Source organism: Panthera uncia (assembly GCF_023721935.1).
Source record: "Panthera uncia isolate 11264 chromosome E2 unlocalized genomic scaffold, Puncia_PCG_1.0 HiC_scaffold_19, whole genome shotgun sequence".
In the NCBI taxonomy this organism is placed as follows: Eukaryota; Metazoa; Chordata; class Mammalia; order Carnivora; family Felidae; genus Panthera; species Panthera uncia.
This window is the reverse complement of record NW_026057588.1, coordinates 15663906-15688146: the sequence shown is the minus strand read 5'-3', so window position 1 is coordinate 15688146 and position 24241 is coordinate 15663906. Positions and strand designations below refer to the sequence as shown.

General features: G+C 37.8%; 3 protein-coding genes across 7 annotated transcripts in view; 2 read left to right on the top strand and 1 right to left on the bottom strand.

Annotated features, from left to right (window-relative positions):
- LOC125915979 (zinc finger protein 568) overlaps nucleotides 1–24241 on the bottom strand; it is a 158324-nt gene that overhangs the window by 66438 nt on the left and 67645 nt on the right. The window contains exons 1-3 of one of the 5 annotated variants that reach the window (XM_049622104.1): nucleotides 19212–19316; nucleotides 15163–15343; nucleotides 12685–12743 (exon numbers count right to left, since the gene is read on the bottom strand). In XM_049622104.1, the coding sequence (XP_049478061.1) occupies nucleotides 12685–12743; nucleotides 15163–15343; nucleotides 19212–19316 (345 nt within the window). Of the gene's footprint in view, nucleotides 1–12684; nucleotides 13069–14285; nucleotides 15344–19211 lie in introns of those variants that run through there. The other 4 variants (XM_049622099.1, XM_049622097.1, XM_049622098.1 and 1 more) reach the window with 4 other exon arrangements.
- LOC125915975 (zinc finger protein 420) overlaps nucleotides 20027–24241 on the top strand; it is a 421195-nt gene continuing 416980 nt past the window's right edge. Inside the window, exons 1-2 of the mRNA XM_049622081.1 lie at nucleotides 20027–20115; nucleotides 20361–20431. Coding sequence (XP_049478038.1) covers nucleotides 20098–20115; nucleotides 20361–20431 — 89 coding nt within the window. The 5' untranslated portion in view covers nucleotides 20027–20097. The remainder of the gene's footprint in view (nucleotides 20116–20360; nucleotides 20432–24241) is intronic.
- The window catches only part of ZNF829 (zinc finger protein 829), a 28879-nt gene continuing 24995 nt past the window's right edge, over nucleotides 20358–24241 (top strand). Inside the window, exon 1 of the mRNA XM_049622142.1 lies at nucleotides 20358–20429. The gene's annotated coding sequence lies outside the window, so the exon portion shown is untranslated. The remainder of the gene's footprint in view (nucleotides 20430–24241) is intronic.

Sequence of the window (24241 nt, the reverse complement as noted above, 5' to 3'; positions counted from 1 at the left end):
AAAAGAAAATGTAGTTCATTACATTTTAAAAGTGTTCTACATAACTTCTTAATTTCTACTTTCCCTCCCTTACTCTCCTTCAGGGGTTTCCTTTCAGTAAGCAACTTTTCCACGCTCTTAATGTACTTGTTTTCGGTAGGAATCCAGAAGTATTAGATTAGACAATCCAGAAGTATTAGTATTAGATTAGTATTTGGCATTTCTGTGCTCGGGGTCACAAATTGAAATGCCTCCCTTATCATATATGATGGAGGACTTGTCTAGCTGTGACAACAAGAAGTTTCCTTCAATTTTCATTTGTTGCTGTTTAAGTTGACAACTGCCCAAGAAAAATTCACCTACACCTCCAAAAAAAAAAGTAAAAATAAAAGTATTGGGACTACAGCCACATAAAAAGCTTCTGTACAGCAAAGGAAACTATCAACAGAACTAAAAGGCAACCCATGGAATGTGAAAATATATTTGCAAATGACATATCTGTTAAAGGGTTAGTATATAAAATATATAAAAAACATAAAACTCAATACCCCAAAACCAAATAATCCAATTAAAAAATGGGCAGGAGACTACAATAAAAAGACTACAAAGAAAGATCACCACACACTTGTCAAAATGGCTAAAATCAACAACACAAGAAACCACTGGTGTTGGTGAGGATGTAGAGATAGGAGAACCCTCTTACACTATTAGTGGGAATGCAAACTGGTGTGGCCACTCTGGAAAACAGTATGGAAGTTCCTCAAAAAGTTAAAAATCAAACTGTCCTACAATCCAGCAATTGCACAATTGGGTATTTACCCAAAGAACACAAAAATACTAATTCAAAGGAATACATGCACCTCTGGGGCACCTGAGTGGCTTAGTCAGTTAAGCATTTGAGTCTTGATCTCAGCTCAGGTCTTGATCTCAGGGTCATGAGTTTCAGCCCCGCACTGGTCTCTGCACTGGGTGTGAAGCCTACTTAAAAACAAACAAACAAACAAACAAACAAAACAAAAAACAAAGAGATACATGCACCCCTATGTTTATTGCAGCATTGTTTATGATAGCCAAGACATGGCAGCATGTATACACACACATACGCATGCATATATACATGTGTGTATATATATATATATACATATGCATATATATTTTTATATATGTATATATATGCATATGTATATATATATGCTGGAATGTAATTCAGTTATAAAAAAGAATGAAATATTGCCATAACATGGATGGTCTAGAAAGTATAATGCTAAGTGAGATAATTCAGTCAGAGAAAGACAAATACCATATGATCTCAGTCATATGTGGAATTTAAGGAATAAAATGAGCAAAGAGAAAAAACAAAGAGAGAGAGTGCAAACCAAGAAATAGACTCTTAACTATAGAGAACAAACTGATGGTTACCAGAGGGAAGGTAGGTAGAGGATGGGTAAAATGGGTGATGGGAATTAAGGAGTGCACTTGTCATGATGAGCACCAGGTGATTAAAACAAAAACTTAAAAAAAAAAAAGGATAGTACAGTGAGAATGTCTCATCAGAAACAGATGAATAAAGAGACAGAGTTATAAAAGGAGCCAAATTCTGAAATTAAAAAGTACAATAACCAAAGTGAGAAATTCACTAGACAAGCTTAGAAGATCTGAATTGGCAAAATGAAGAATTAGCGAACTTGTAGACTAAAACAAGATTACACAATCTGAGGACCAAACAGGAGAAAGTAAGAAGAAAAATAAACAGAACCTCAGAGAAATGTGGGACATCAAGTACACTATCAAATATATACATCAAGTATACCAATATACACATGGTAAAAGTACTAAAAGGACAAGAAAAAGATAAAGGTATTAAAAAACATGCCAAGAAATAGCTGAACACTATCCAAATTTGATGAAAAATAATCTATGAATCCAAGAAACTAAATGAGCTCCAAGTAAAAACATACACATACACACACACATCCAGATAAATCATAGCAAAAATGCTGAAGGCCAGAGACAAAGAGAAAATCTTGAAAGCAAAGTTATACTGGAGTAAGGCAAATGACACCCGTTGGGAACTCCAACCCATATGAACAAATGATGAAAACTAGAATGGGACACCTGGGTGGGATCCAACTCTTGATTTCAGCTCAGGTCATGATCTCACAGTTCATGGTATCGAGTTCTGTGTCAGGCTCTGTGCTGACAGCATGACAGCGTGGACTTGGGATTCTCTCTCTCTCTGCCCCTACCCTGCTCACTCTCTTTCTCTTAAAATAAATAAACATTAAAAAAAAGATATAATATGAAATGCATTGGGTTTGTAACATGGATGTAATACACGTAACAATAATAGTCCAAAAAACAGAAGAGAGAATAGAGCTAGAGTAATGTCTCTATATCTTACTGGAATTTAGCATAAACTTGAAGAACATTCTTGTAAGTTAAAATGTATATGATAGGCCCTAGAACAAGCACAGAGAAAAATATAGTCAAAAATAATTTAAAAAGTTAAAATTTTATAGTAGAAAACATTTACTTAAGGGAAAAAATAAGCAGTAAAGGAGAAACAAAAAAGACACGAACATAGAAAACATAGATCCAACAATTTTAGTGTTAACATTAGTAGTAAATGGATTAAACAATAATAATAAAAAAAAAGGGTAGACACTGTCAGACCTGAGCTAAGATCAAGAGTTGGATGCTTAACCAACTGAGCCACCTAAGCGCCCCGGGAACACAGATGTTTATAGCAGCTTTATTCAGAATTACCAAACTTAAAAGAAACCAAAATGTCCTTTAGTAGGTGAATGGATAAATAAACAGTGGTATATTCAGATAATGGAATATCATTCAGCACTAAAAAGAAATGAGCTATCAAGCCATGAAAAGACAGGGAGGAACCTTATAATGCATATTACTAAGTGAAGGAAGCTGATCTGAAAAGGCTATATACTGTATGATTCTAACTATATGATGTTCTGAAACAGGCAAAACTACTATGGAGACAGTAAAAAGATCATTGATTGCCAGCAGTTGGTGGAGGAGAGAGGAGCAATGAATAGAAAACAGAGGATTTTGGGGCGCCTGGGTGGCGCAGTCGGTTAAGCGTCCGACTTCAGCCAGGTCACGATCTCGCGGTCCGTGAGTTCGAGCCCTGTGTCAGGCTCTGGGCTGATGGCTCGGAGCCTGGAGCCTGTTTCCGATTCTGTGTCTCCCTCTCTCTCTGCCCCTCCCCCATTCATGCTCTGTCTCTCTCTGTCCCAAAAAAAAAAAAAAAAAAAAAAAAAAAAAAACGTTGGAAAAAAAAAGAAAACAGGATATTTAAGTCAGTGAAAATACTCTGTATGATACTATAATGATGAGTACATGCCATTATAAACCTGTCTAATTCCATCAACTGCACAAAATCAAGAGTGAACCCCAATGTAAACTATAGGTTTGGGGAATATAGGTCCACAAATTGTAATAAATGTACCAACCATTCTGGTGGAGAATATTGATAATATTCTGTCATGCAGGCTGTGCATGCATGGGGACAAGGAGTATATGGGAAATCTCTATACTTACAACTTTGCTATGAACCAAAAACTGCTCTTTAAAAACAAATACAGGTGACTGGGTGGCTCAGTCAGTTAAGTGTCCGACTTTGGCTCAGGTCATGATCTCACAGTTCGTGGGTTTGAGCCCTACATCGGGCTTTGTGCTGACAGCTCAAAGCCTGGAGCCTGCTTCGGACTCTCTGTCTCCCTCTCTCTCTGTCCCTTCCTACTCATGCTCTCTCTCTCTCTCAAAAATAAATAAACATAATTTTTTTTAAAAAAACAGACAAAAATATGTAAAAATGATTATGAAGGATTTATTCCAGGAATGTAATATTGGTTTAACACCTGAAAGTCAATTAATGAAATACATGGTATCAACGGAATAAAGAACAAAACCCACATGATCATCTCAACAGATGCAGAAAAAGCACTTAACAAAACCCAAAATTTGGGGGCACTAGGGTGGCTCAGTCCATTGAGCGTCGGACTTCGTCTCAGGTCACTATCTCATAGTTCGTGGGTTTGAGTCCTGCATTGGGCTCTGTGCTGATAGTTCAGAGCCAGGAGTCTGCTTCAGATTCTGTCGCTCTCTCTCTCTCTCTCTCTCTCTCTCTCTCTGCTCCTCCCCTGCTTGTGCTCTCTCTCTCAAAAATAAATAAACATTAAAAAAAAAAAAAACCTCCAACATCTTTTCATGATAAAAACACTCAACAAACTAGCAAAAAAGGGAAACTTCCTCAATGCTATATAAAGCATCTACAGAAAATCTACAGTTAACATAATAAATGGTGATAGACTAAATGCTTTCCTGTTAAGGTCAGGAGCAAGACAAGGATGTACACTTTTATTCAACATTGTGATGAATGTTTTATTTATTTATTTTTTTTAATTTTTTTTTTTTTAACGTTTATTTATTTTTGAGACAGAGAGAGACAGAGCATGAATGGGGGAGGGTCAGAGAGAGAGAGGGAGACACAGAATCTGAAACAGGCTCCAGGCTCTGAGCTGTCAGCACAGAGCCCGACGCAGGGCTTAAACTCACGAACCGCGAGATCATGACCTGAGCCGAAGTCGGACGCTTAACCGACTGAGCCACCCAGGCGCCCCTGTGATGAATGTTTTAGACAGAGTAATCAGGCAAGAAAATGAAATAAAAGGCATCCAGATTAGACAGGAAAAAATAAAACTATTTTCACATGGCATAATTTTGTATATAGAAAATCTAAGGAATCCACTACAATTCTATTAGAACTAATAAACAACCTCAGCAAGTTTGCAGGATATAGGATCAACACAAAAACCTCACCTGTATTTCTAGACACTTGTAGAGAACATCCAAAAATGAAATAAAGGGGCATCTGAGTGGTCCAGTCAATTAAGCGTCTGACTCTTGATCTCGGCTCAGGTTGTGATTTCATGCTTTGTCATTTCGAGTCCCGTACTGGAATTCATGCTGACAGTGGGGAGCCTGCTTGGGATTCTCCCTCTCTCCCTCTCTTTCCCTCTCTCTCTCTCTCTGCCCCTCGACTGCTCATGTGCTTGCACTCTCTCCCTTTGTCTCAAAATAATAAATAAACAAAAAATAAAATTAAGAAAACAATCCCATTTACAATAGCATCAAAAAGAATAAAATACTTAAGGACAAATTTTACAAATGCTTGTCAAACTTACATTCTGAAAATTATAAAATATTATTGAAAGACATTTTAAAGACCTAAAAAAAAGAAAAACACCCCATGTGCACGGATTGTAAAACAATATTAGATGACAATACACCTCAAACTGATCTACAAATTCAATGGAGTACCTATCAAAATACCAGTTGCCTTTTTTTTTTTTTTTTTTTTTTACAGAAATGGCGAAGGTGATCCTAATAAAATTCTTATAAAAATGCAAGGGACACAGAACAGTCAAAACAATCATGAAAAAGAAAAAAAAAACAAACCTGGAGGACTCAACACTTCCCAATTTCAAACATAATACAAAGCTACAATAATCAAGACAGTTACGGTACTAGCATAAGTATAGACATATGAGATCAATGTGAATAAAGCAGAGATTTCAGAAATGAACCCTCACATTTTAGTGATTTTAGGCAAAGGTGCCAAGACAATTCACTGGGGAAAAGAATAGTCTTTTCAACACGTGTGCTGGAGCAACCAGATTATCTAAATGCAAAACAGTGAAGTTGAATCCCTACCTCATACCAGGTACAAAAATTAACTCCAAGTGAATCAAAGACCTAAAGCTAAGAGTTAAAACTATACAATTTTTAGAAGAAAACATAGGTGTAGGAGCTTCCAGGTTGGTGAATACGTGGAGGTGTGTTTGGAGAGAGGATGGAAGCTCTATGCTGAAGGAGAGATCTGGCTGAAACGTAAAACAGGGATGAGATGAAAAAGGAAATTCCAAGATCAAGGAATGCCAACATAACAGAGATTCAACTACAGAATTAAAATACCCAGGAGATGAAAAATATTTTTTAATAGATATTGGAGGGTATAAAGGACAGAGCTGTCAATGTGACCATGGACATGAGAACTAAGAAGCTCTCCTAGGATGCAAAGTAAAATAACAAAGAGATGAAAATGTTGAAAGAGGATGACAAATATGGAGGATGGAGAATGGATCTAATCTAAAAACTATACTCAATTTTGTAAGATGATGACAAATATGGAGATGGAGAATGAAGATTTAATCTAAACACTATACTCAATGTATTGTATACACGATACAAAGTAAAACCAAAGGCACAAATGAAAAAGAATTAAAGGAGCTGAAATAAAAATAGAGATATTATGACAATGTTAATGGGTGTTAATTGTAATCTTGAATTAGGCAATGGATTTTTAGATATGACACCAAAAGTATAAGCAACAAAAGGGGGAAAAAATGGACATTAGATAAATATAAAAATTTTGTGCTTTCAAGGCCATCATCAAGAAAGTGAAAAGACAATTCACAGCCTCGACTTGAGCTGTTGGGTAGCCTCAAGTCTGCTCCTCATGTATTCATTCAGGAGAAAGGGCAGCAGTTTCCTGGGGCAAGCTCTTCACTTGACTTCGTTCATGTACTTTAGTGATCTGGCAAGACCAGTTGACCTGCATCCCAAAGCAGAGCCCCAAACCCACACAGTCAACCTACAGATGCCAAGCATGATAACAGAAGCAGAAAAGCAGAATAGATATCTAATTAACACATACCTAACTGGAAAAAATTTTCAAAGTACTAGGCGCTCAAAGTAGAGCTCGATTTAGACATTTTTCCTGGTTAACAATGAGGCTGTAGAGTCTGACATCAAAATTTACTGGCTTCAAAATTTACTAATTGTGTGACCTCAACAATAGCCAAATTTGAGTCTCAGTTGCCTCATCTGTAAAGTGTCATTTTCCTCAACAGGCTGACGTAAGAACTAAAGGAGACAAAAAATGAGAAGCACTCAGAACTAAGCATGGGACCCAGTAATCATTCAATAAATGTTTTAGGAATATATAATCCCTAAGGAATATAAAGTATAACAAAGATAAGAAAAAACAACAAAAGAGAAAATGCATTTTTCATGAGTTCTAATAAATTAGCATCAAAACATCTTTTCCACTAAATCTAGTAAATGAGCATAAATCTCACAGAGGAAAAAAAACAAATGAAGATCACACTCCTGACAAAACATATAAAACAAGTAACAAAAGACCTTGAAATAAATATGGGTTAATTTCTGACTGTATAAAAAGATGAGTCAGTGCTTTAAAATAGTCTACTTTCCTAAGATGTTAACTCTCTCTACATATATATGTTAAAAATGCCATATTAGTAGCAAGGAACAAAGAGATTGAACCTTAAAAAACATAAATTCAAAGTTTGTGTCATGGGACACCTGGGTGGTTTAGTCTGGTTAAGCGTCTGACTCTTGATTTCGGCTCAGGTCATGATCTCACAGCAGTGAGATAGAGCCCAGTGTGGAGCCTGCTTAAGATTCTCTGTTCCTGTCCCTCTGCCCCTCCCTGACTCTCTCTCTCAGACTCTCTCTCCCTCAAAAAACAAAACAAAAACAAACAAAAAAATCCCACAAAGTTTGTGTCATTAAGTTTTATTCCTTTTCCTGTCAAAAAAAAAAAAAAAAAAAAAAGATGGGTATCCCCATAGCCCTGGGAACAAGATTTAACATCTCCAAAGTTCTTGCTGGTACCATAGCACTTTCCTCTCCATTTTTAAGATACTTAATAGGACAAATCTTTTTAAAGTTTTTTTTTTTTTTAATGTTTATTTATTTTTGAGACAGAGAGAGACAGAGCATGAATGGGGGAGGGGCAGAGAGAGAGGGAGACACAGAATCGGAAGCAGGCTCCAGGCTCTTCCAGAGCCCGAGGTGGGGCTCGAACTCACGGACCAGACCGTGAGATCGTGACCTGAGCTGAAGTCGGACGCTTAACTGACTGAGCCACCCAGGCGCCCCGGACAAATCTTTTTAAAAAATGACAAAGTTTACAATAAAGGCATAAAGGCAATTGCATGTCACTTCTGTAGTATATGATGCTGGCAACTTTTTCTAAAAAATTATTTTTTCCTAAAGTTACACAAATATTAGGGATACCGGGGTGGCTCAGTCAGTCAAGCGTGCGACTCTTGATTTTGGCTCAGGTCATGATCTCGTGGTTTGTGAGTTCAAGTCCCAAGTTGGGCTATGCACTGACAGCATGGATACTTCTTGGGATTCTCTTTCTCTCCCTCTCTCTCTGCTCTCCCCACCTCGTGCTCACTCTCTCTCTCTCTCTCAAAGTAAATAAACTTTAATTAATTGATTAGTTATATTTTTTTAATGCTTATTGTTTTAACGCCCAACCAACTGAGCCATCCAGGTGCCCCAATAAATAAACTTTAAAAAGATTACAGAACAGGGCGCCTGGGTGGCTCAGTTGGTTAAGCATCTGACTTCAACTCAGGTCACGATCTCGCAGTTTGTGGGTTCAAGCCCCGCATCGGGCTCTGTGCTGACAGCTCAGAGCCTGGAGCCTGCTTCGGATTCTGTGTCTCCCTGTCTCTCTCTGCCCCTCCCCTGCTCATGCTCTGCCTCTTTCTGTATCTCAAAAATAAATAAATGTTAAAAAAAAAAATTTTAAAAAGATTACACAAATATTAAATATTCCGTTAAGAACTTAGAGCATGACACACAACATTTTTTCATATTTCTTCTTGGCTATTTTATATCCTTACTTTTCAAATATATTCTAGATTCAGTTTGAATAGACTTGCCTTATTCTAAGAAAAATATTTAGAATCTTTACTAAGTCTAAAGATTAATTTAAAATTAAATTGGTTTAATACTGATGGATCTTATCCAAAACATATGCTTTAAAAATGTATTGAAATCCTCTTTTAGGCCACATTAATATTTTAAGTTTTTTTCTCCCATATTTTTTTCCTTACGGTTTTTTTTCTACTTTTACTATCTTCCATTTTATTTATTTTTAGTTTATTTATTTTATTTATTGAGAGAGAGAGAGAGAGAAAGAGAATCCCAAGCAGGATCCAGGCTGTCAGCATAGAGCCTGATGCAGAGCTCAGACTCACAAACTGTGAGATCATGACCTGAGCTGAAACCAAGTCAGATGCTTAACTGATTGAGCCACCTACGTGCCCCTCTTCCATTTTATTTTTGAGTTGGTTGTGATTTATATATAGAATGCTATTGGTTTTATATAAATTAATTTTGTGTCCATATGAGATTGAGTTCTATTATTTCTCTTCAGCTGCCCACGTCCATAACTGTATCATCCAGATATCATAATTTTGCACACACCTTCCCAATTTGTATCTCACATTTTTTTTCTCTTTTTACATGACTAGGCATATAGAATTATAGTAAATAAATGTGGTAGCACGGGGGTTTATGGGTTTGAGCCGCAGATTGGGCTCTGTGCTGTCAGCATGGAGCCTGCTTCTGGTCCTCTGTCCCGTCTCTGTTCGTCCCCCACTTGCTCTCTCTCTCTTTCAAAAATAAATAAAACATTAAAAAAAAACTTAAAAAAAATAAAAAATAAATAAAATTCAAGTGGAACCACAGGGGTTCCAAAGTAGCTAAGAAATTTCTAAAAGACTATGAACAACATATGTGTGGTGTGTGGTGGGAGATGGGGAAATCCTTGCCTATGTAACAGGGTTATTTTAAAATTATGGTAAGTAAAACAACGTAAACACACCCACACACAGAAGTATAGTACTGGTATAGATGTAGACAAATAGAATAAAGAAAGAGAATAAAGAGCCTAGAAACAATTAAGCATGTACACGATAAAGGTGGCATCACAAAGGAAATATCTATTTAACAATGGTGTTGGAACAACTGGTCTACATGCAAAAATGGTCTGTTCTCTTTTGAAAACAGACTATCTCTATAACCTAACATTATGAAAGCTTTCTTAGAATGGGGTGCTTAGGTGGCTCAGTTGGTTGAGCATCCAACTCTTGATTTCATTTCAGGTCATGATCTTACAGTTCATGGGATTGAGCCCCATGTCGGGCTCTGTGCTGACACCACAGAGACTGCTTGGAATTCTCTCTCTCCCTCTTTCTCTCTCTGCCCCTCCCCTGCTTGCATGCACTGTCTCTCAAAATAAATAAACTTAAAAAAAAAAAAAGCTATCTTAGAAAAGACCAACATTGGCAATTCATGAAAGAAAGGACTATTAAATACTGATGCTGTATATTGACTGAATTCTTATTGTATATGGCCCATATTTATAATATGCTAAATGCAACTATCCAAATTTAAAGTGTCTATACAACAAAAGATACAAAACAACATAAAAGTGATAGATTAGGCAAAGGTATCTATATAAATCTTAATGCTAAAACAGGCATTCTTAAAATTCCCTAAAATCAAGTAGAAAAAAGACTAATATAAAATGAACAAATAATATGAACAGTCAATTGCATCCCTTCATTCATGAGTGGGCTTCAATCTGTACAGTATCATGGTGTGGTCCTAGAGTCAGGTTGTATGGTTTGAATTCTGGCTTTAATATACACGTCATACATGAAGTAATGCCAACTTCTTAACCTTTGTGCTTTACTTCCTTCCTTGGTAAAAACTAAAATAATAATATCTACTTTACAAGCTTCTGATAATATCTACTTTACAAGCTTCTGATAATGATTACATGAAATAAGCTATGTAAAGTCTATAGCATAATACACCTGGCACATAATAAAGCTATTATTGTCATAGAAAAATTTTTCTAGCTGCTTTTCTAGCTGTAGTCTATTCACACATAAATAAAAATTGCCATGGACTAGATTTATATCCGTATTGTAGAATGAATTTGGGACTGCAAGCCCAGGAACAGAGGCAGTATATTTCTATTTGATAGTCCAAAACATTTGGCTTTCATATCTGACAAGAGCTATTATGAATTTTTTGATAGCTACGAGTATCCCACTTGCAGACCACAACTGCTTGATCTCCAGATTTCTACTACATAGACAAAATGAATGTGTGAACTAATTATTTGGAATCTTCTTATAAAAGATGGTCATTACCCACCACTTCAAAATACGCCTAAAAAATGTAACTGCAAATCTGAACAGTCTTTTTCTTTTTGACATTAATATTTTAAAATATTTACTGGCTACCTTCATTTCTTCCAACTGCCTCTTTATGTTCTTCATGATATTTTCTGTTTTCTTAATTATTGGTTTTTAAGAATTGTTAGTATATTTATGCGGCATTACAAAAGCTGTTCCCTTTTATAAAGGCAAAAATAAGCTGTTTGCCTTATTACAGTGTTTAAGGGTTTTACCAAAGAGAAGGATTAATTGTATGAACCCAAACCAGGCATATTCTCTTTTATCTCATTGGTTTCATATGTCAAACTAAAAAGGCAATCAATGAATACAGCCAACATATCCCAAGGCCTTTTCAGGTGGGAAGGACTTCTACAGCTAACAATTATTAACAATACTTATCATTTATGGAGCACTTACTATATGCATTGAACCCTCTCAATATTCCTATGGGATAAGTATTATTATAATTCCCATTTATAAACAATTAAAGCCAAAGAGATTAAGAAACCTGCCCATAATATGCACTTAGTAAGTTGCTGGGCCAAGATTTGAACCTAAGTCTCCACAGGCCTAGGGAAGCACTCTACCAACAGGAGAAATAACTGCATGAACCACATGATCACACATCCAAAAGAAGTGTGTTTGTGTGTCTCAGGATGGAAAGTATAAGCTGAGAAAAAGAGGTAGCGAAGTGGATAATATTTAAACCACAGAGGTGTCAGGGATTCTAGAATTGGAAACAAAAAGAATTAAGAGCAAAGGAGAACAAGTCATTTTGCAAGAAGACAAAGAATACTGCATCCTCTGAGTCAATAATAAAAAAAAAAAATGTGGAAAGCTATAGATAAGAGAACTAGAAGATTTTTCCATAAAATGTTAGTATGTTTTAGCTCAATTTGTAATAATCTCAACTGAAGAAAATATATATGTAGGATCATTTTAAAGATGTGTTCTATTTACTCTTCCAGATAATTTTAGTTTTTAATCTTTGGCGAGGACAGACTTTGAAAAAACCTAAGCTTAAAAGTATAAGAGGGGCGCCTGGGTGGCTCAGTCGGTTGAGCGTCCGACTTCAGCTCAGGTCACGATCTCACGGTTCATGAGTTCGAGCCCCGCGTCAGGCTCTGGGCTGATGGCTCAGAGCCTGGAGCCTGCTTCCAATTCTGTGTGTCCCTCTCTCTCTGCCCCTCCCCCATTCATGCTCTGTCTCTCTCTGTCTCAAAAATAAATGAACATTAAAAAAAAAAATTAAAAAAAAAAAAGTATAAGAATGATGGTGCCAATGAAAAGCTTTCTCTTTCCTTCCTTCCTTAATAGCTTTTTCCTAATAAACAGTGCAAATTATGGAATAAACTTTGTGTCACAGTTTGCTTTTGTTTCTCCCACTCATATTCAAATTGAACTCAACTTTAATAACTTTGTATGGGCCTGTTTCTGTATAGCCATATCCCAAATTTTACCTGGTTCTGATCTTCCATCTGTATTTTTCCTCACCTTAATTTTCATCAATTTAGTTTTTTTCCAATATACTGGTATGTTAAGGTAACCCACTACTACTGCATTGTAAAATAATACAGGAAACAAATAAATGCTTAAAACGTACAAGAGACCTGGTCATATCGTCTTCTTCCTCCAAAAGGTCAGAGTCCTGAGAATGCCAAGCTGAGGGAAGAGAAATAAAGCAAATTTACTTCAGAGCTCCAGACAAAGGACTATAGAAATATTCAGTACCAGGTGGCTATAATATCATCTATAATGATCCTCAAAGCACTGAGAAATGTTAGTGACCACTAGGCTATAGAGATGCTGAAATGTACATGAAAGACTAATGTAATCATACAAGGTCCAATGGGAATTTATGAAAGGCTAAGTACAGGGTGCCCAATGAATTTATTGACAATATAGTTTTTCCCTAGGAACCTGTTATTTTATTCTTACTAGGAAATTTATTTCAAGTACATACTAATAAATACTACAAAGATTAAAAAATTATATAGTTTATGAAGCACTGCAAAAAACGTGGAAAACTTTCATCAGAGACAAGTTATAGGCATTGTGAAACATTCTTATGATGGAAAAAATAAAATGCCATCATGATTCTAATGATATTTTCAAACAATTTAATTTAAATTTTAATCTAAAAAACTCATAGAAGAGTGCATATTTGCATTTACTTCTGCCCTCTTCCAAACCCAACCATGATGAAAGTAAAGGAACAAAGGAAGCTGAATTTCACAAGGATAAAGAATACAGAGACTTCAGCAGATAAGAGATATCAACAAAATTTTGGAAGCTAGAGACAGATGACTGTTATCTAATTAACTAGAGAAAGCTGCAGTTTAAGTGAGGGTGGGGGAAGGGTGGGGAAACCATGGCAGAACCCTTGAAAGGCTTAGGAATGGGGCACTAGGTACCAGGAGTATGGGATGGGAACCAAATGCAGGGATGGGAACAGAAGCAATGTAGAGAAAATAAGGGAATTAAAGTGAAAGTTGTAATGTTAAAAGATGAGGTATCCTTCCTCTCCCCTCTCATCACTTCCTACCCTTATTTGCCTTCCCAAAGCATTTCTGGCTTATACTCCTCAAGCAAAATCTAGGACTTCTTGCTGGGAAAACTGACCAGCCTACCCCCCACCCCAAAATAGATGCATATCCTGGGATCTGGTCAACCTTCAACCTCTAATAACACCATATTAGAAAGAAGGACTAGGAGAAGGTGAGTGGGGGAAGGGTAGGATGAGGAAGACAAGAAAGAGGTTAGGTAGAAAAGAGATAAATCCCTATCTCCATTGTCAAAAGTCACCAGGAAATATCTAAAACTGAGAAACCAAGCATGAGCTGTATGAGGATGTTATTCAGGAAAGTGGAACTGAACACCAAAATGTTCAAAATGGTTGCTTCTAGGGAGTGGGATCAAGGGATGAGAAAGGATAGAGTAGGAAATTTTGCTTATGGTTATATATTTGACAGCCCTTTACAAAAAAAATCTAAATGTAAGAGAGATAGAAATTACATTTAAAATACTTATTTAAAAAAAATCAAGTGAATAAATAAAAAACAAATGTCTACCCTGCACAGTCAATTATCACCAATATGAACTTTCTTGTTAGGAGTACTGAATTTCCTAACTCTTTTTACTCTTTCTGCCCCTCAATGTACAGCCTTTCTCTCCTAAACTCTGCTCATCTCTGAACCACCTCACCTCTCCTTTCCATCATCTGGGTAAAATGCTCCACTGTCACACAGCTACTGCTGATGTCTCAAGGTTGAGAAGTCATTCAGGCTTTGCCCACTCAGGGCAGAAGAGTTAAAATAAGCTGCAGATCCAGCAATTCCAGGGTCCACTCTATCTCAGGACTCTCCAGCCTCCAGGAGAGGTCTCAGGTCACAAGGTCTCCTTCCATGATGGATACCTGTCCTCCAGGCTTCCTTTTAGTTATATCACAGATCTGTCTTATCTTTGTGGAGGGATGACCTGTGGGCTTATGATACAAATCCAATTTACTTGTTTTTTCTCACTAGATCCCTATGGTAACCAGCCTCCAAGATGGCTCCTAATGATCACTGCCTTATGGTATTCATGTTTTTTGTACACCCTTCCCATGCTGAATAGAGTCAATCTGTTTAACCAATAGGATGTTGCAGAAATGACAGTGTGTGACTTCTGAAATTAAGCAATAAAAGACATTGTGGTTTTTATATTGTACATTTTTGAACCATGTGCTTTGAGAGAAGCCAGCCACCATTCCATGAAGACACTCAACCACCGATAGGGAGAGGTTCCTGCCCTCAGCTAACACTAGCTTGCCAGCCACCTAGGAGGCAAATCCTCCACCCCTAATCTAGTCTTCCAAAGACTGCAGCTTTGTCAACATCTTGACTGTGGCTTCATGAAATATCTGAGCCAAAGTATCCAGATAAATTGTTCCTCATTCCCCACAGAAAGTGAGACAATAAATATTTCCTGTTGTTTAAGCCACTAAATTTTAAGGTAACTTGTTACACAATAGTAGATAACTAATACAGCCCCAAACAATTAACTTCCTTGCTTATAATTCACATTCATTGGAATCACTGACCAGAGAGGCTGGATCCAGAGACAGCAGAAATCTGGAGGAAAACCCAAAGACTTAGCAACCTAGGTTGAACCAAGTGCTCAGGAGAAACACCAAGACTATAAATAAACAAGGTAAACACCACAGTGATGTTCACATAGTGTCTGCTCTTCAAATATCTTCTGTGAACATAAAGGTGCAGACCCTGTGCAGAGACAAATACAAAGGTGAGTAAAAAGAGACAGCTTTGCAGCAACTCTAGATTTGGAGTAAAAGAGAGTTGCAGCTATTCCATTTCCCATTTATCTTGGCAACTGAGGTAAAAGAGTTGCAATTTAGAATTCCAATACTCTTCATCTGAAATGAGAATTATACTCACATCACAATGATACTGGATGAATAAAATGGCCAAGTTAAGAAATATTATCATCTGCTTTGAGCCTTTAGTAGGTAAAAAGTAAAATAATAAGATGCAAGAGAGAATAATCCTTGCACTGTATAACACAATAAAACAGTAATGTTCAATTACAATAATTTTGAGACACTCCTAATATCCGTCACAGTTTCTATTTTTTCCCCTATAGCAATTATCACTAACAAACTATATAATTTATTTATCATACATATTGTCTGTGTACCCCCTCATATAAACTCCATGAAAACAGGGATTTATTTTATCTGTTTTTGCTATTAATGATAGGTGCTCAAAAAAATATGTTCATTAAAATGGTGTCAGGGCACCTGGGTGGCCCAGTCAGTTAAGCGTCTGACTTCAGCTCAGGTTATGATCTCACGGTTCATGGGTTTGAGCCCCGCATCAGGCTTTGTGCTGACAGCTCAGAGCCTGGAGCCTGCTTTGGTTTCTGTGTCTCCCTCTCCTCTCTTCTCCTCCCCTGCTTGCTCTCTCTCTAAAATAAATTTTAAAAACATTTAAAAAAATTTTAAATGGTGTAGCCACAGGGTGCCTGGGTGGCTCAGTTAGTTGAGCGGCTGACTTCAGCTCGTCATGATCTCACGGTTCATGGGTCCAAGCCCCGTATCAGGCTCTGTGCTGACAGCTCAGAGCCTGGAGCCTGCTTCAGATTCTATGTCTCCCTCTCTCTCTGCCACACTCTGTCTCTCCCCCCCCCAAAAATAAACATTTAAAAAAACTTTTTTAATGGTGTAGCTACTATGGAAAACAGTATGGCAGTCAAAAAATGAAAAATAGAATTACCATATGATCCTAAAATTTCACTTCTGGGGATGTACCCAAAAAACCTGAAAGCAGGGACTTGTACACCCATGTTTACAGCAGCATTATCTGCAATAGTCAAAAGGTGGAAGCAACCAAAGAATGTGCTGACAGATGAATGGATAAACAAAATGTGGTGCATACATACAGTGGAATCTTACCCTTAAGAAGGAAGGAAATTCTGATACATGCTTTAACATGGATGAATCTTGAGGACACTATGCTAAGTTAAACCAGTCACAAAAAGACAAATACTGTATGATCCAAACTATATAAGGTACTAAGTCAAATTCATATAGACAGAAAGTAGAATGGTAGTCGCTCAGACTGGGGAATCCAAGGAATGGGGAATTATTGTTTAATGGGTATAAAGTCTTGCAAGATGAAAAGTTCTATGGATGGATGGATGGATGGTGATGATAGTGTTATAGCAATATGAATGTAATGCCATTGAACTCAACATTTAAAAATGATTAAAATGTTAAATGTTTTTAGCTTTATTGAAGTATAATACACAAAAAATTGCACACATTTAACATATACATCCTGGTGAGTTTGGACAAATGCATATATCCAGTACCAATTCCATAACCAAAGTACTAAACATATCTATTACCTCTAAAAATTTCGTGTTCTTTTGTGTTTTGTTTCTATAAGAATAATTAACATGAAATCTATACTTTTAACAAAGTTCATAATACTGCTTTGTTAATATAGGTTCTATGTTGTACTGATCTCTAGAGCTTATTCATCTTGCACAACAGAAACTTTATACCCACAGAACAACAATTCTCCATTTCCCTCTACTCCCAAGCTCTGGCAACCATTTTTCTATTCTCATGCTTCTTGAATCTGTTTTGTATATGTCATACAAATGGAATTATGTAGTACTTGTCCTGCTACTGGCTTATTTCACATAGTGTAATTGTTCTCCAGGTTCATCCATGTGGTCACAAATGGCAGGTTTTCCTTCTTTGGATAATATTCCATTGTATATATATGCCACATTTTCTGTACCTGTTTATCTGTCAATGAATGTTTCCCTATCTTGGCTATTGTAAATAATGCTGCAATTAAAATGGGGGTACGGATATTAAGATGGTAAATTTTATGTTATGTGCTATGTTATCTCTATTTTATCAAAATTTAAAAATATATATACACATATATAAAAACACATATGTACACATTTTTATATATACATACACACACACACACATATATATATATACACATAAACATGTATTTAACAAATGAACTCTACTAACTTGGGGCATTTAAAGTTGGAAGAAAGTAATACATTAGACAAGAATAACATAGAAATGAGTGGGTAGTTTGGAGTTCAAGTGTTTGAAAATCTTAAGTTGGGATTTTGCTATGTGTGCATATTAAAAATTCAAGGAAAAGAACAGAAACCAAAGCACTGAAGAGGAAAAGGGGAATAAGGTAAATGTGCACAATAAAAAAGTCGCAATAAGTAAAAAACAAATTTATATCAGCAATCCCAATAAATGCAAATGAATTAAACTCACCTATTAAAACAACATTCACACAGGATAAAAGAGTAAAAACCCCAGCAATATACTCTTTACAAGAGATCTGAAGCATAAAAACATAAAAAGAAGGGGTTGGAAAATGAAATTCCTGGGTAATACAATAACAAAACCTGAAAAGGAATATTATCAGACAAAAGAGAACTTGGACTAAAAGGCATTCACCAGGATAAAGAGACATGTTTTGTAATGTGGTAGATTAGAATCTTGGTCTCAATTCTTCACAACCCCTCCCCCCCCCCCTAATATTAACTCTTCATGTAACTTTGCCTTGTGCTCCCATTTTGGGTGTAACTGACATTAAGCTTAGCCATGTGGCTTGCTTTGACTAACGTATTATTAGCATACTTAGGAGCAGAGGTTTTTAAGGGTGTTTGTATGATCTGTCTTGGGCTCTGGTGATTCATGATGAGAACATGTCATGGTAACCACTGTCCTTTTAGCCTGAGCAGCAGAAAGAACACATGTAGAGCAGATCTAAATCCATACTGCAGTCCAGCCAACCCCAGCCTAAGTAAACTCAACACAGAAAACCTGTGAACAGGTGATCATGAGAATAAATGCTTGCTGTAGTACGTCACTGAGTTTAGGGGTAGTTTGTTAGGCAGCATTATTATCATAACAATAGCTAAATTATACATATGATAAGAAGCAAGCCATATGATGTTGAGATAATGAACCTGGAAAAGGTCGATAGGAAAACTGGAAAGCAGCAGAAAAGCGCCAAGAACTTCCAGGGGAAAAAAGACAGCAAAGGAGACTAAGGAGTGGCCAACGGGCAGGGAGGACTGCTTAAAACCAAATACAAAAAAAATTTATACAGATTTTTTTTTCCAAGCAGTTACCAACCATGACAAACGCTACACCGAAGTCAACTCAAATAAGACAAGAACCACTACACATCACAAACACCTCACCATCGACCTTCTCCGAGAACCACACAAACACCCTACCGCCACACACAACCACAAACACAACACCACAATCATATATCCCATCACAATTACTCCATTACACTCACACGCAACCACGCCCCCTTACTCTCACACACATCACCACAGTCCCAAACACACACACACACACACTGACTCCCACCACAGTTTCTTGTTCCAATAACTCCAACCACCAGACAGGCGCGTACTCCCAACCCCGAGCACTTTGCACCGCTGCCACTCCAGACGCGCAGGGCCTCCTCAGAGGCCCCGCCCCGTGAGCAAAGCAACTGAGCAGCCCAGACACCTCAAACCCCTCCCCCATGCCCCGCTGCGGGGACGCGGTAGCGTCACCTGCTGGAAACGCCCGAATGCGCATCCACAGCGCAGTATGTGGGAGGCTGGGTGAAAGCGACCCACAAGAAAGGTCCAGGCCAGGCGCCGGCAAAGCTGAACCATCCCTTCGCGCCCGCCTCCCAACGGACGTTTCTGAGCACAACAACACCTCCCAGAAGGCTTCGCGGCCCGATTCAACTTCCGGCCAGAACGCAGTTTGCGTTTCCTGTATGAGGGAGGGGCGCGGGCCAGGTGCGCGCTCGAGGGCCGGCTGGAGCCTGCCAAGCTACAGTGCCTCTCAACCCTGAGACTCGGCTAGACGCCGAGAATTGCAGTTACAGTCGTTTCGGGAGGGGCCAGGCAGGGCGCCGAGAGGAATTGGCTGTGGGTCCAGCTTTGGACCACATTTCCCAGAGGGCCGGGTAGCCGGTCGCTCTTCTCGCAGGAACTCGAACGTTTCGTCACGTCTGGCGGGACCGTTAGATCCATGAGGTGAGGGTCCGTGGGTCCCGGGGGAACGGGCTCAGCTATGCAGGTTGCAACCCCGGGAGACCCGAAAGGCCTAAGTTGAGGAGACCGGAGGCAGGTACGGAATTGGGTCCTTCTGTCTGTGCGAGCGGAGCTGCATGAAAAGGGGAGGTTGTGGGATCGTCTGTGAGATTGTGACACTGAGACCTGTGTGCAGATATCAGTTGTCTATCATTGTGGGGTTGCTGCTGCGTGTGTCCCTATGGTGATGTATGACTGCGACCCTGCGACTGTACGAGAGTAACTGTTATGTGTTCAGTGATGGGAATGTGATTATAACTGTTACCCTGTGGGCTGTGTGTGTGCGGCTGTGGGCTGCGTATCCCATTGATTTAAGTATGACCATGCCCAGTGTGTGGCAGCAGTGTGTCTGGTTATGGGGCTCCTTCCATGTGTAAGATTGTAACTCCAGAACTCTGTCCCCGGGGAACCTCTGTGAAGTTTAGTCAGATTATAGTCCCTTGACAGCAGTGACCTCAGCTTTTTCCTGACACACCGGGGTTGGGCAGGATGCCTTATTCTCCTCTGATCTCCATTCCCTGTGTGTTGGGTGCTGGGGTTGGGGCTTGGGCTGACCTCTGACCAGACTAGTTTGGGAAACAAGGAAAACCTGGTGTTTTACAATTTTTCCTCTCTCAGTTCTACCCTTATCCAGGTGCAGAAGAGAAGGAAAGAATGCAAAATGAACTTCTTCAAGCAATGTCCAAGGTGTGTTGAGGTTTCCTCTTTGCTTTCTTTCTTTTGAAAGTTAAATGTTTAATAAAGTTATGCCATTTGATTATAAATCGCTGTAATTTCCCTATTAGAGGAAAAGATAGTCCAGCCTGGTATTAAAGCCCAACAGCACCAAATACTTAACGTTCACTTATTTGGAAAATGGCTCTACTTGTGTTTGTTGTTTTCTTCTTTATAAATTCAATATTATGATTTTAAAATAAAAGCATGATTACTGTAGAGATTTTGAAAACAACAGAATTACCAAGAAAAAATAAAATGTAATCACTCAAATAACTAGTTAATATTTTGATGAATTTTTATTATTTTTACAAAATCAAATTATACTTCATTTACCATATTATGTCCTACATTTTCACTAAAAAGTGTCATTCTCCTGTGTTGTCAGATTGTCTTTGTGACTACTATTTTTCAAAGATATTTATTTCTTTGTATGAATGAGTTCTGGTCCTTTTTTTTCAGATCAGTTATGTCAGACTTTGAAATCTTTAAATATTTACACATACACACACAGATTTGAAATTGGACTCCCATGATTAATAATGAGATGAAACACTGTTTCATATGTTTATTGGTTATTAGGGTTTCTTCTATTGTGACCTGCCTGATTAGAATCTTTTACCTATTTTTGCTCTTGGATTATCTCTTGTTGATTCATAGGAGTTCTTCATATAATGTGGATATGGGTCCTTCATGGATTATATTTTACTACTATTTAGATTGTTTTAACACTTCCTTTAAGGTGGTTTTATGAAAAGAAGTCCTAACTTTAACATAGTCAAATTTATCAATTTTTTTCTTTATGGTTGGTGCTTTTTGTATTTTAAGAAATCCTTTCTTGTCCCAAGGTTATGCAAATATTCTTTTATATTTATGCTTAAAGCTATAAGCTTTGCCTTTCTGGGGTGCCTGGCTGGCTTAGTCAGTGGGACGTGTGGCTCTCGATCTTGGGGCTGTGAGTTGGGTGTAAAATCTTTAAAAAAAGGTTTTGCCTCTCCTATTTATACATTTAATGCACCTCTGGCTTTTGTATATGGCATAAAGTGGAGCCTGTGGTTCTTTTCCCCCTTATGAATTCTTCTCTAGCTCTCTCAGTACCATATATTAGTCCATTATGTTCTCATTTCAGATATATCCAAATATATATAAATATCCAGTGTTCTTATGTACATGGGACATACACTGTTTGTCCTCCTTCTTCTTTTGCTCTATCACAATACCACAGTCTTAATTATTCTAGCTTTTCTCTCCTTTGAAGGTATTTTGGCTTTTCTTCCTCTGGCTGTTTTTAAGACTTTCTCCCAGTTTTTGGTTTTCTGTAATTTTAGTGTAATGTGTCTAAATGTGCGTTTTAAAACTTGTATCTGCTTGGAATTTGTAGCATTTTTTGAATTTGTGAATAGGTGATTTTTATTAGTTTATTAAGAAAATTCTCAGCCACCTTCAAAGATTGCCCCTGCCTTATTATCTCTTTCTTCTCCCTTCTCAGGCTCTAATTAAACTTAGGTTGAAATTTCTTATCATTACCTTTTTTTTTGTCTCTTAATCTCTTTCTGGTTTTGAGAGTTGTTACATATAGTTCAAATCAAAGCACTGTTAAGCAAAAAAACCTTGCCTGGTCTCAGGAGGGGTGGAGGGCATGTCAGATAGCTAGAGTTTTAGGATCCTTTCCCCAGCTGGTAGTAAAAATATGTTTATTCTGTTGTATTTTAACACTTCTAATCTTGGGGAACTCTATAAATCATAAGGCTATCCATTCACCTTATGATTCTCTTATGTGAAAATTAGGATGTACTGAAGTAGAGAACTCAGTATGTAGAGTTTTCTTGAAGTATAAATTTGGAACTAGGTGGGTCTACTCTCAATTTTTTAAATATGTGTGTTTGGTACAGAGGCAAAGGAAATCAGGTTAAGAATCCATTGCCCAAAATCTATTCAGTTTAAGACCTTTGTATCTGAGTTTCTTTAGAAGATGGCTGAGTATTTTCAATCCATTCTCCTGTGCCAAAACCCAGAATATCAGGTTACCCTCTCCCATCAGCCTCTAATTATGCTTGCTATTTCTCTAGTGAAGATTGTTGCCCATTATTAATGGGAATAACTCTAGGGTGGTAGAATAATATAGAAAGATAACTTTTTTTTAAGATTTTATTTTTAAGTAATTTCTACACCCAATGTGGGGCTTGAACCTACAACCCCCAGATCAAAAGTTGCATGCTGTACTGACTAAGCCAGACAGGCACCCTTATTTTTTTAACCTAATGTTTAATCAGGAAATATTTGAACTATTCCTAGTAAAATCAGAAAAAAGACAAGGATATACACCATCACCAGTGTTATTTAACGTTGTTCTCTTGTTATTAACCAAAGCACTTTAACAAGAGAAAAAAGTAGGTTAAAAATTAGAAAAGAGGATATAAGATTATCACTATGCAGATGATATGAATGTGTACCTGGAAAACCAAATCAGCTTATAACCATAACTTTGAAATAAGCAGGACTCCGCAGGAAGTAAGCAAAATAATTCTTTTTTCATAATTTCTACTCTCAACTGTCTCAGTGTGCTAATTTTTGTTGTTGTTGTTGCCCTGGTCAAAAACTTGTGCAGTCCCTATAATTGATTTGATCACTCCTTGGTATCCTTTACCAAGTTGTTTTCAGTGACAAGGTCAGTCTCACTTTGCTAATTACAATCTCCAGTTGAATGTAATAATATGTAAGTTTCATTTAAAGCCTTTTATTTGAGTTCAGCCTTGCTGTAAGCTAGAAGCTTGCAGTGTGAAAAAGGGCATACGCTAAACTTCTTCGTTTCTTTAACCTAAATTTCTTTTCTCCCACCCAGTAGGCAGTTTCTGGCTCCTATGAGGTTGCAATGGGTAGGGAATAGGAGGTAAGGAGAAAAGTCTTACTTTAGTGGTGCTATTGTTTTGATCTTGGTGTCTCTTCCTTTTATGGATGTTTAGCACTGACTCATTTTCTATGGGGTACTTTTGTGGGATTTTGGGAGAAATTCCTGCTGGAAATCTCTAATTGTACTTCCCTGTGATGTGGGCAACACATCTCCTTGAAATGGCTGCTTAATAATACCTGTCTTATACTTGGGCAGTCTGTGATCTACAGCTTTGTTGGGGGACACATTGTCCCTCCATTGGGTCTACATCTGGTCCAAAACAGTCTTTGCCCTCTAAACTCTAGAAAACACAACAAAAATTCTTCTAAACAGTCTCATCATTCCATTTTGGATCCTGGAGTCTAAAGGACCCCCCTTGGTTGGTCTAAGATGAAGGAGAAGTAACCTAAATTCTCCTATGGGATGGAAATGTGTATCATTTTCCAATAACCTCCAGTTTTTGGACACCAACTGAGTGTCCTACAATTTAATTGAATTCTGACACTAATTACCCAGAGTTAACACAGAACCCCACAGGTTTAGAGGCTCAGTCTTACAAGACTGCCCTATTTCAGATAGCAGCTCCAAGTCTTGGGTATCCCCAAGGCACTGCACTTCTGCCCAGCAGACCACAAATTGAGACATTCCCATGATCCTCACTCAGGTACAGTAATTGATTAGAATGATTCATAGAAGTCAGCAAAGTATTATATTTATGACCACAGTTTTATTATAAAGAATATAGTCTAGGGGCGCCTGGGTGGCGCAGTCGGTTGGGCGTCCGACTTCAGCCAGGTCACGATCTCGCGGTCCGTGAGTTCGAGCCCCGCGTCAGGCTCTCGGCTGATGGCTCGGAGCCTGGAGCCTGTTTCCGATTCTGTGTCTCCCTCTCTCT